The sequence below is a fragment of the Amia ocellicauda genome, chromosome 15 (assembly GCF_036373705.1).
Source record: "Amia ocellicauda isolate fAmiCal2 chromosome 15, fAmiCal2.hap1, whole genome shotgun sequence".
Taxonomy (NCBI): Eukaryota; Metazoa; Chordata; class Actinopteri; order Amiiformes; family Amiidae; genus Amia; species Amia ocellicauda.
In genome coordinates this window covers 11,029,503-11,042,386 of record NC_089864.1, presented here as the reverse complement: position 1 = coordinate 11,042,386, position 12,884 = coordinate 11,029,503, and the positions used below count along the sequence as shown (strand labels likewise).

General features: G+C 37.2%; 1 protein-coding gene across 1 annotated transcript in view; it reads left to right on the top strand.

Annotated features, from left to right (window-relative positions):
- The window catches only part of LOC136771680 (A disintegrin and metalloproteinase with thrombospondin motifs 20), a 97,161-nt gene that overhangs the window by 26,024 nt on the left and 58,253 nt on the right, over positions 1-12,884 (top strand). The window contains exons 9-11 of the mRNA XM_066724142.1: positions 1,027-1,173; positions 5,776-5,917; positions 6,794-6,898. Of these exons, the coding sequence (XP_066580239.1) occupies positions 1,027-1,173; positions 5,776-5,917; positions 6,794-6,898 (394 nt within the window). The remainder of the gene's footprint in view (positions 1-1,026; positions 1,174-5,775; positions 5,918-6,793; positions 6,899-12,884) is intronic.

Sequence of the window (12,884 nt, the reverse complement as noted above, 5' to 3'; positions counted from 1 at the left end):
TCCTGGACGTTTTTACCATTCCACTGACAAAAGCTGTTATCATTCACATTAATCAGTACTTGTCCGATGCTTAGTCTGGGCAGCAGGCACTGAGGAAGCCCCCCGAAGTGTGTCTGTTGGCCGTGGTCTGTAATGTAACTAATGAAAGTTGTAGCGCAATGACAACCGTGGCTGAGCATGTATGAGATAATTATTCATTAATTTGTTTCAGGACTTAGCACTATGTTTCTCTAATTTCAGTGCTGGGTTTCTCCTTACCAATCCAATAGATTTCTATACCTAGTCATTCATTTTTAAAAGGTGCACTGCTTTATATTGTGTGTAATACCAACAGCAGTACTGCACACTGTGATAATTGACTTGAGGTTGTGGTTGTATGTGTGAGGAAATTAGTCTTGTAACGGGTGTAATTCATAGTGGAAACCCCCTCCATGTTACACTTGGGACACTACCCTCCTCCATCCTAAATTGTTGCTCACACTGAACCCCAAAGACCAATCCACCACCAACGGCCCTGTTAATAATGAACAGAACATAAAAAATATTGGCGTTGAGCTGTGTTTCTTTGAACGTGTAGCGGAGTGGGGGAGCTGAGCAAGATTAATGGGCCATGCTTTCCGAATCTGTCTCAGGAATTCCCATTTCTCCTTCTGGAGGTATCAACAGTATTTTCGGAGAACAGGTGAACTGAGACAGAAATCTGCAATCTGATACTCGCTGTTGTAACAGTCAGCGCACTCACTGTTGCGTGATATCTGCTGTATGGTTCACCAGTCTTTTTTTGTATTTGCTTCTATTCAAGATATTTATGACTATAGTCTTTGGCATAAACAGCAGTGAACATAAACTGTACCCATAATGGATTTTCAATTATACTTTAAATGCAGGTGACTCTTAATTGTTTGTTACATGTATTATATAGAGTCGATCTATGAACCAAATGCAACCAACCATCCACATTTCTTTACTTTATTTACGTCCTTTTTAAAATGGTATTTTAATAGCTGGTTTTCATTTTCGCCACAGATTCAACATGCCCCATGATGACAGTTTCAAGTGCCGAGAGGCTGGGATGAAACATCAGTTCCACGTCATGGCTCCGACTCTCAACTACGACACCAGCCCCTGGTCATGGTCCAAGTGTAGTCGCAAGTACATCACTGAATTCCTCGAGTAGGTATCCTTACCACATTACAAAGCTGTGGGCCATGTCCATAAATCATTAACCACAAGGCTCTTTTGGATGCGTTTTTTCAGTAATAAAAAAAAAAAACATGATCGCATTTTAAAGTATCATAAATCTTTTGGGATGCTAATTTGACAGTTAAAATGCTTTCAAATGTTTATTTTTGATTTTGTAAAATAACGAATAAATCTCCAAAGAGGTGCAGTAAACATAATGTGAACATTGACCTTCTCCTGATAGATACTTCTGCTGTTAATCTTAACCTCTAAATAAATTAAACAGACTTCTGGGAAATATTGGCACATTAGCCCTCCTTATTTATTTATACATTGTGTTTTATTATTGAAATGGTGAGACAGTGAAGCTTTGTACTAAATGTGCCTGCCTGATGTTTGAAGAATTAGTCAAGCAATTCCTATTCTTTAATCTCATATTGTTGTGTTAGAAATATACATATTTATATATGTGTGTGTATTTCTTGTGTTAAGAGATGTCTTCCTCTAGCGACTCAAGCTGCTGTTCTTCCATGTTGCTATATTCAGTAGGGTGATGGTTGAGCTGCTGGACAAACAGTCATTGAGCCACTGCATACTTTCCCTGTAAAAATGGTATCTCAAGCAACCAGTCTTTCACTTGTTAGAAAGCCAAGTAGTGACCACCAGCCTCTCTGAAGGGTTTCCATTTAAGATGGGAAATGTCAGTTATAATTAGATTTTCCCTGGACGTGACCCTTTGATCTTTCCTCCCGCTTTGTTGATTGTGAACCTTTACAAGGCCGCCTTGTTGATGAGTGCATCTTGGGATCAGTGAATTCTGAACACGCTATATGGGTTTTAAGGTTATGTAGCCCCACGCATATTTTCCACTGCCTCTTCTAACTTGAGTTGTTTGATGAAAGATTTTGATGAAACATCTCAAAGTAAATCAAATAAAAGCAGTATCTTTTTAATTTCAGTTTTGAATCCACAGCTCTGAGAGAAAATGTAAATTGAACTTTCACACAATTGCTTGTGAATAAAACTCTGATTTGCCTAACAATGGCAATATTTATAAACATTCAGTGCTGAGGAACATACAGTAGAGAATGACGGCGTGGTGGGAAAGACTCATGAAAGAAAGCAGCCTACGGCTTTTGATGTCTATGTTTGTCTAACAATGAGGTGCATTGATCAGAACTGTACACTCTCAAGAGAGGTTACTTGGTCAAGTGCATCAGTGTTTTGACTGGCTATTCTTCATTAGAGCTGTGTAATATTTAACTTAGAACTTCCTTACAATTGTGGTTTAAATCAGATTCCTTTTAAATTGGCCTTTTCCATATTGTTTTTGGAATGTTTGTGCTTTAAAGGCTACGAAACATATGTCAAAGATTCTGTACTAGCTAGGATAATAAAATAATAGATTGTACAAACATTACATTATATATAACATAAACATTCATGTTACTAATAGCAAGTTGTTTGATGTGAATAATTCAAGATTAAAATATTAAGATAATTGCTATAAATTCAAATGATCAGAAAGAAAACATTCATCATTGCCTTTTGTAGGATTTTTGACAGGTAGTCTAACCTGTTTATATATTTTATATTTAAACCTTATAAACGAAGATTATGTGCAAAACATTAGTCTTCTGCCACCCACCAGTTTAAGTGTACACATGTATTTAAGCTATGTAATTACTACTGTCATAGGCCTATAATTGAACTCTTTAAAGTGTATGCTTTTACACAGAGAGCATTCAGTAAATTAAAGAAACTGCACAATCCCTCCATGCAATCAAAGTGTTCAGTCACTGTCAGAACTTAACTGAACTTTTCTTTTTTGACACCGCTTTTTCATTTCGTCTCTGCAAACATTAGGAGACTTCACACTATTTCGTAACGTTTGTACTGTATTTCCCATTTGTTGTCAATTAATGCTGCAGATAAATAAAACAGATTTTTCTGATATGAAGCTTTTAAGAACCTTTTTAGAAATGAGAAAATAAATCATACAAAATATATTTAATAGGGAAATAACTGGGAAGTTCAGACTACATTAAATACTTTTCATGTACACCCACATAATATATAATTTCCTAAAATACTACTAATAATAATGATAATGAAAAGTGATTCTGCACATTAAATAGTACAGAAATAAAGGGTAGAAAACAATAAACTCTTAAGACTGTTGCTGTGCCTGGATGCATGTGTAGTTCTAAAAAGTGAAGGATTCAATGTCATTACCATCTTCATAGGACAGCTATTATATCTTTTTTCATCAAATGTTGAAAGATGAACGTTTATGGTACTCATTATAATATGGCATCACATGTTGAAAGCTCAATGTCTCCTTTTTTCTTTAGAAATGTTAATAAGTATTTTTTTTTTCCTCTTACTGAATAAATTCACTTCTTTTAAATGCGAACGCCGGTGACAGCCAGGTGCAAGTTCTGGAACACGGCCAGCCGGGATAGAATGCTGCGGCCTGAACTTCTTTGGTTTCCTACGGCTCCATAACTGCGAGCGCGCTGCAGAAACACACCATCACAAAGTCACCGTTCCTTTGTCATAGCCATCCTGTTTTAATAATAGACCCATAAAGTTTAGTTAGCCTTTGATTAGCTGATGACACACTGGTGAAAGATATTCAATATGTGGCCTATAGCAGATTTGTTACTGCAGTGACAGACTGTGATTCATACCTTTCATCATTTCTCCTTGTTTTTATTGTTCATTCTAAGAGGGACTGGTTCCATCTTTGTGGAAAATTAATTGTTTCTTAAAATGTCCCCCCCAAAAATAAAAGAAAAAAACACAGCAACCCACCAATAACCCTTGGTAATTATGTTTGCCGCAGACTCAATGCAGCTGGTATAAAACAGGTGTCTTTTGTCTTGGCACATAAACGAATTGTAAAAGCTACAACAACATGTCATGTAATTATACATTATATAAAGTTTTGTTTGATGTTTTTTTCCCCCTATCGCGCTACGGTCTCTAAAGAAAGGGCTTTTGATCGGCCATATTTTTATTTTATTAGTGTGTTGTGTGTGCGGCAACATTTCCGTAAGAGTGAATAAATAGTCTGGAAACTGAGGGATTTATTCCTTGCAAAAATAAAGTAGTTTGTTGAAAAGCCTGGCTATGCTTAGATTGTTTTGTGTTTCCAAGCTAGGTGTGGCAGTAAGCCAGACTTGCTTTGTAGAACCCAGTGTAACAGACCTGACTGACTGGTACAATAAATAACCTACAGTTTTGTCAGATAAACTCAGCTGTGTACTTCTCGCATTTTACAGCCTCTGAATAGACGTTTTCCTCTAAAACCATCAAGTCAAAAGTGTAGATTTGACTGAGATCTGAGGTTTAGGTGGTTGTGTTCCCTTCCACACAACCTTGATTTGTTGGCAAGAATCAGCCAGAGTACTCAGACCCACAATCAGGGTTCCATGTGGAGCAACCAGAAAATAACTTCCTTAAGGAAATAAAAGGGCTTAATTAATAGAAACCTGGCCAATTATTCTTTGTCATTTATAGCTGCTGTTACGAAGCAATGATTGCAGTTGGGTTATTTTGATTTTGAAGTGGAAATAAATTAATGAATAGATTGTTTGATACGTTTTCAGATACTTTTTAAACCTTAAAATGTAAAATAATATTACAATAGGCAACTGATTCAGTAGGAAACTGAGTCAAATACAATACATAATTTAATACAAAAAAATAAGATCTCTCAGCTGTTTATAATATGCATAGTTATTCATTGTTTCTTAATTGACTCCCATGTATATTATGGTATTTGTTCTCCTTTTCTTTTGTGCACAAGCTGAATATACAGAGCTGAAGTAGAGGTAGGGACAGGCCAAAGTATATAAATTGTACATGCCTAAGATCAGAGTGCTTTATCTGTGGGTTGATTCACTTCCACTGTGTTCATCCCACCTCTCGGCTCAGTTTGTGCTCAGAAGTGATATTGTTTTACTGAAAAATATTGTTCACTTTTTTTTGTTCAAGCAGAGCAAGCACAGCAGGTTGGAAATTGAATAATATTTCACACACACCACTAAACTCTTTCATGAACTCATTCATAAGACAAGTATTTCACAAGTTTTATTTCATCTTGCTTTTTTGTGTTTTCTATTGGTTAGTTAAAACCCTGTTTAAAAATAAAAATAAATTGAGCATTATAAGGAAACTGATTTGATTTGGCCTGAGACTTAAGTTTGCCAAAAACTTCAGCTCAATATGTATAAATACATCCGCTTTTTAAGAATGACTTGGTAAAACAGTACTTCACTAAGTAAGGCTCCTTGACCTTAAGACATTCTACTTCCCAAGCTAAGTTTCAGCCAGGTGTACATCAACACATTAACACATGTACAGAATCCAATACCCTACAGAGAATACATTGAAAATAACCAAATCTGTATTATACTGCTTCCTTCAGCTGTTTGGATCAAGCCCACACTCACATCCTAGTCTGTAATCATTTGTTGTTGAAATGTACAGAGCAAATGGGTGCATTGATAATTGATTTAGGATGCATACTTATAATCTGCATTCTGAATTGATTAATAGCAACTAATTGTCTGTGTTGGCTTTTAGCACTGGCTATGGAGAGTGTCTTCTCGATGAGCCTGTCAGCAGAACATACCAGCTCCCGTCACAGCTCCCCGGACAGCTGTACAACGCCAACCGGCAGTGTGAGCTCATGTTTGGACCAGGATCTCAAGTTTGCCCCTACATGGTATTAAGGTTTCCACCTTCCAGTACCATACCATTTCACAAAATGTAGAATAAGCAAAACATGCAAGCTCAACAGGTACGGTGGGAGTTCAACAGAAAAGGAAGTTAGTAAGACACCTGCTTTTCATAAGATTGTGGGTTTGTGCCAAACTTGGCATGTGTGCCTGTGGCATGATTTGATTAATATAGAACTTTCTTCACTCCCTGATAAAGAAATGCTGTATTTTCCTCTGAAGTTGAGTCAGCTGTCAAGCTCTATACATTACACTGCCCTTTTCAATTTAATAAGCTTGATTTTTCCACTACAGGAGAAATGCCAGCATTACAGGTATGGTGCAGCTGGCTATTTGCCTGCACGTTATATCCACAGGGAAATTAATTTGCTTGTCTTTGCGACTTAAAGATTTCCTAACCCTATATTTCACAGATGGTTAAGGTGATGTGTTTGTGGTGGACTAAATTGCTTGTGATTTATTTTACTTTGGGAAAATGAGCTGAAGGTTGATTCCTTCAGTCTACGGACCGATCCATCTTACTGTGAATGTCGAGGCCCCTGACAACTTCAAAACCTGTAAAGCGGTTTCTTAAATATCATTGTGGCTCGTTTTTAACTAGCTGTTTGGATTAAGTGCGGATAATTAAAGGGGGGACGGCTGCCAAGTTGGCATTAAAAGTTTGTATTTGATTTCTGGCAGGCTTACCGTCCAAGTTCATGATGTTTTTCAGAAGGAAAATAGAAAAAGAATGAATCAAGTTCTCTTCAGAGCTGAACATTTCTTACAGTGTATGAAATGCCACTTAGTTAGTATCCACAATATGGACGCTTTGTAAAGGTGGTTTTGGTTTATCCCTGATTTCAATGGCTTTCTTTTCACAGAAACAGTGCAAGCGGTTGTGGTGCACAAGTGCGGAAGGAGATCACAAGGGCTGCCGTACCCAGCACATGCCACTGGCTGATGGTACGGACTGTGGACACAGAATGGTAGGACCTACAGTGGAATACAAATGAGGTCATGCTATGCTGTGTACATGACTCTAATGGTCTTCAAAGGCCAATATTTTAATTGTGTTGGTTTGTAATAACCAACATTTAAGGAGCTTTAGAAAAATAGTTGTTGCTGTGTCTGCCTGACCTAGATTAATGAAGTGGAAGACTGTTCTGTGCAGTTCTTTAAGTATGCTATTGAATAAGGGGTGGTTGAATAATTGTTGAATATAAAATCAGGAATGGGCCATGCACATGCTATAGAAATTGTTCACCAGACACCAGCAAAGCTAATTGTATTTCCTGAAAGTAAGCATATGTACTTCTTCCCAGAGAAAACGGTTATTTTGTTAACCTTCAGTGATGCAGTCATAACAGTACTTTTTTGGATTTGGTTTGTTAGATATGGTGAACACATACTGTGATGCCCACAGCAGCAGGGGTGTCGCAAGGGGGTAGGCATCCTAGGCAGTTGCCTGGGGCCCCGGGCTGAGGGGGGGCCCCCAAATGTGAACCCCCCCCCCGCTCACACGGGAGAACTCCGCCACCCCCCACATACCCTAGAATCACCTCTGCATAGCAGTATGATGTTGGGTGTACATGGGCTTTGATTTTCCACATTAGAACCAGTTATCTTTCAATTCAAGAATTTCAAAGTAGGAGGGTTTTAAAGGTTTTTAAAATGTTTTTACAAGGTTTTGCGATTCTAATCAGAGGTTTTATAAGTCGCCCTGGACAAGTGCGTCTGCTAAGAAATAAATAATAATAAAATAATAATAATAAATAAAGGACAGAGAGACTTTTTGCTCATGATTGGCTAGGTCCACCTGAACGGCAAAAAGAGGGGGAGCTTCTCCACACAGCCTACAAACAGGAAACAGGAAGGGCTGTTTGTGTGACGTGTGGAGCGGCCTATAGGCAGCTTTGATAGAACAAATGTGTTTGTTGGGGTTCCACGGCCACAGGCTTAAGCCCCTCCCCCTTTGCGTAGCACTTTGTTTTTCAGATAACCCGGGTTATTGCAACCCTATCGTCATACTATCCTATTGTTAGACCAGTGCTTAAGGACCAGGGCTTTTGCACGTAGATTCCCAGTTCACATCTTGGCTCTGCAACTGATTCACTGCCCTGTGCTGCCCTGAGAAAAAATCTTAATGTGTTCTGCCTCTGGATGAGACGTGACTCCATGGTCCATTTGCAAATGACCAAGCAGCAGGTGTTGTTGTTGTTGATGAACAATTTCACCCCTTGGCTCTGCAACATGATCTGGAGAAAAACAGTTAGTTACATTTTACTGAGCAAATTGGTGTTCTAACTTAAGCAGTGGATCAGCCATGAAAACAGAGCATAATTAATCTGGGAACTGTTTTTTCAGAGCATATGTTGTAGTTGTAAGCGTTCACACCCTTCATTTGAAATCATAATTAAACTATACTAATTGTAGTATGAACACCGATTCCACCTAGAGAAAACTGTATTCATTCCAGTTGCTTAAACTGAGTAAAGACAGTGTGTAAACATTTACTTTTTAGACTTCCGCTCTGTTGATTTATATGTTAATGGTTTAATCAGCTTGAATCTTTAAAGGTCTCTCCGGGACTCTGTGAAGCTCAGACAATGCATGATGCAACTATAAGAAAGTGCGAAGAGAGACGGAGGCGAAACCTAGTCACCTTCCTCTGAACCCTTGACCTTGACCTCTTTAAAAATAAGGTTGATAGGGTCAGTGGTTAGGGAGGGTAATGGAGCTCAAGGCTCTTAGACAAAGGCCACACTCCAGTGATTCAGCAGAAATGGATATTTCACTTAACCCTTTCCCTCAACTCATTTTTCTATTTATGACAAAAGGACATCGTTCCTTCGACTATATACGTCAAATCAAAGCCTTGTGCAGGCTCTTCTCAGTGGTTATTAAAGCAAATATCCTCTAACAATTCAAATTAAAAGTCATCCTCTGGGAAAGACAAACAAAAAGTAAAAAACTATGAGCAAAATCATGTTATACAGTATTATACAGTGTCCTTCAACACTGTATGTCAAAATTGGTGTTTGTTCAAGGAAGTAAATTATGTAACATTTTGCTATCTTTGTTTTTAGTTCTGAGGATTTCATGTCATTTTAATCTAACATTTTAGAGGAGGCTCACCTGCCTCCACCATCATAATTTATGTAGAGGGGTTTAGTGTGTATCGCTTTAAGACTGCAGTCAGGAGCTTTTCAGTGTTGTTTGCATTTCATTATCACACTCAGCGCTGTCTGCACAGAGCCTGATGATTTTAAGGTGATTTAAGTCTCTCAGGCTGAAGTAATGGGATTTAATTAGTAATGGGCTTTATTAGAAGCACATAGGTGTCTGAATATGTATTATTAGTATCAGTGAGGAATAACAGATTAAAATGACCTTCTGTAGCCTCCCCAATCTATTTCTGAAACATAACAAGAATTGCCCCATGAAATCAAGTCTACACTTTAAAGCATTTTAACAGAACCTGTCATTATTAATTGTTTGCTACGCACTTCCAAGTTATTACTAGGAAATATTGTCTGCCATATATATAATTTTTTTCTTAATTAGGTACCACATTTCTAAAGGATTGCTATTTGCAGATGACTTGTGCAACTTTTTATTTCCAGTTTCCTGAGTTTGGTATTCTTGAAGGTTAATCTAATGCGTCATGTAATGTTTGTTTGAAATGACTCCTTAACAGACCGTAGAATTGAATTGTGTACAATGAAAAACAAAGCTTTTCAGTAATACAGTAATACTTTTGAAAGATGTATTTTGGTGTTTGCCACCTTTCTAGTTTTCAGTCGTAGTCAATAGCACAGACACTTGTACTATATATGAGTATGCATATTCATGATATGAATATAATGGCATTTCAGATGGATACAAAAAATGTAGGTGTTCAGATACCTTTAAAAATAGGTAGAAATATGGAAATTAGCTTCTTGTATGCAGCACTGCTTAGATAATAATTCTGTCATGAAATAAAAACATAATGTAAATGGTCCTGATATATATTCATTATTGTGTGAAAACCCAACCAGTACACTACATTTAAATATCTTTCAGTGGAGAAGGGGAAGCATACCTTATGTTATTTCATCCTGTTTCTATTCTGTAAAACAAAATCTAAACAAATCAAACGAGAACACTTAAAAAAAAGTGAAATGTTTATCCCAGGAAGTAAAACCCAGAAAGAAATCTTATCACTGAGAAGAATCACAGTGTAGCGTTATTTGCACTTTTTGATGAACAACAGTCACGTTTTATCAGACATATAAACTTGTCACATAGTCATCTGTGCTTTTGTCATCCCACACACTGAGCTGTGTCCTAATGAGGGCATCCCATCCCTTGTTGTCTATAAATACCTCCCTCCTTCTCCGGTTTTCAAAGCCTTTGTGAGACTTTGGGAACGACGAGGCATGATAAATCCAGTCTCTTTCATCCAACCCACTATAGTTTTCCAAAGACATTTATTGGCCCATTTAGCACCTAAAGATGTTTTGGTGGAGTACGTGTATGTACTGTATTAATAATATATGCATACCTATATGTGCTAATATGTATTCTTTTTGCTAAGCAGTGAGTCATGGGTAGTGTTTGCAAAAATAAAATGCAAACAAATCACAATTAAATGTTGTGCTTCACATACATTTATATGGTTTATTTCAATGCTCAAACCTTACAAAGTTATGTATTTATTTTGTATTGTTAGCTTTATGACTCTCTAAACCTTTTAGATTGCTTGGCGATACTTCCAGTACAGCTTTAAAATCTTGATCTGCATTTTATCCTTGCTGATCTGGAACATGAGCTACAGTAAAGTGGTTTGGAATTGGTAGATAGATTGGTTGATTAACACTAATTGGAAAGTGGAATACTTTTAGTCACAGGATCACATGTGGACATGAAAAAGATTATGAGGATTTCCAAGGCCTAGGGTGAAAAAAATCATGCATGGAGTGCATGGAGGGACAGTTTCCAAAAATATAGACCTACTTTTTTATTTTAAGCAAGTGAGCCAGTAATAATTATGTAGTTTTAGATATTTTTTTCTTGTATACTGTCCAGGTGATTATCAGAGACTCTACTATGCTCACATGTCAGACATATAGAGATCTTTAAGTCCTGAAAAAGATTGGCCAGCTGTAAACAATTTCTGGCTCTCTGTATCAGTCAGTCTGTTTTGGCTGCGGTTTCTGGCTTGTAGTGAGGAGGCCCTGTGGTTCTGGAGATTGGAGGTAAGGATTGAAGATTGCAGTTTATTATTGCAAACCATTTTATGTGAAGACTTTACAGAAATATTCGTTTCTTGTTTCTGTGAGATATGTTTAACACAGGCATCACTGCTACTTTAGTGTGATTGGAATGAAACTGGAGCAAATTAACTCCAAGACTCCCTTCAGCCACAACATCTTAGTAGTGGGACGAACAGGCATGACCACACTGTCGTTGTGTCTTGGGTCACATAGAGTGATGATCATTGACAAGCATGTGGAAATTGCCTACATTTAAAATGTGTTCACTCCATTTTAATGTGAGTCAAGACTTTTATTATACGTGTCATTATCTGAATGGATATAATTTTTATGCTGTGGTTTTCTGAACATGTGTTCGGTCTTACTGAAATCTCAGAGCTCTGAGATTAGTGTGATTTGGTTGCTGTATTTTATAATTGAAAACACTAACTTCAGAAAACCTTTCAACACAATTGAGTTGATTTGGGGATGTGAGATCATCTCCCTACTGTGATAATCCTGGTGTTACCTACTCTGGATTTCCACTGCATTTCCTTTACAGATAATTTGTGCTGTGTTCTCATTTGGGGATGCTACTGTACTCATTCCACAGACCATGAGTCAGAAAATAAAATTTAAAATGCCTTTTGGTGGCTAATTTAAACATAAACCAAGGAAAAAAGCAATATAGTTGAATACACAACACCTGTATGGTACAGTATTTCCGAGTGTTTCCCATAGCTCTTCCTGATTTACGAAAAAATGTTCCTGACTTTTTTTATTCACGCACAGAGCAAGAGAACATTGACAGAATGTTGTCTTGACAAGACTTTATTCTTATTAAGGGTTCAGTAACCTAGTAAGCCTTGTCTTTTTCTGTGAAATGAGTGGGTAAGAGGATTGCTCAGCTGTACAATTATACCTGAACTTCAGAGAGAAGTTGCCTTTGGTGTTCTGAAGTCAAGCATAACATTACATAAATAGATGTCAGTCTCTGAACTGAAGAATGTGACCTATTGGGAACATATATCTCGTTTTTTGTTTGTGTTTTGAACGTGTTGCTAATATATCCAGTTGTCACTCATAATAAACATGGTCCTGCTATGTCCCCAACATCTCTTACTCTCTCTCTCTCTCACAGTCTTTTCTGATATGTGGTTGCATTTATATACAGTGCCTATAGAAAATCTACACCCCCTTTTACCTTTTTAAAGATATATATATATATATATATATATATATATATATATATATATATATAGTGTGTGTGTGTGTTTGATCTCCACATCCTACCACACAACTTACAAGTGAAAATATTATTCTAGAAATTTGTAGAAAATGTATTAAAAATAAATAAATCAAATATAATATATAACTGAAATAGCTTGGTTGGTTGGTTAGATAAGTGTCCACCCTCCTTGTAATAACAATCCTAAATTACCTCAGGGGTAAGCAGTCGCCTTCAAAATCACAAACCAAGTTAACTGCCCTCCACCTGTGTTAAACTGTAGTGATTCACGTGATTTTAGGATACATTCAGCAGTTCCTGTAGGTTCCCTGTTTGGTGCTACAGTGCATTTCAAAGCAACGACTCAACCATGAGCAGCTTTCAAAAGAACTCTTAGATAAAGTTGTTGAAAGGCACAGATCAGGGGATGGGTATAAGAAAAATATCAAAGGCCTTGAATATCCTTTGGAGCACAGTCTAGACAATGATTATGAAGTGGAAGGCCAA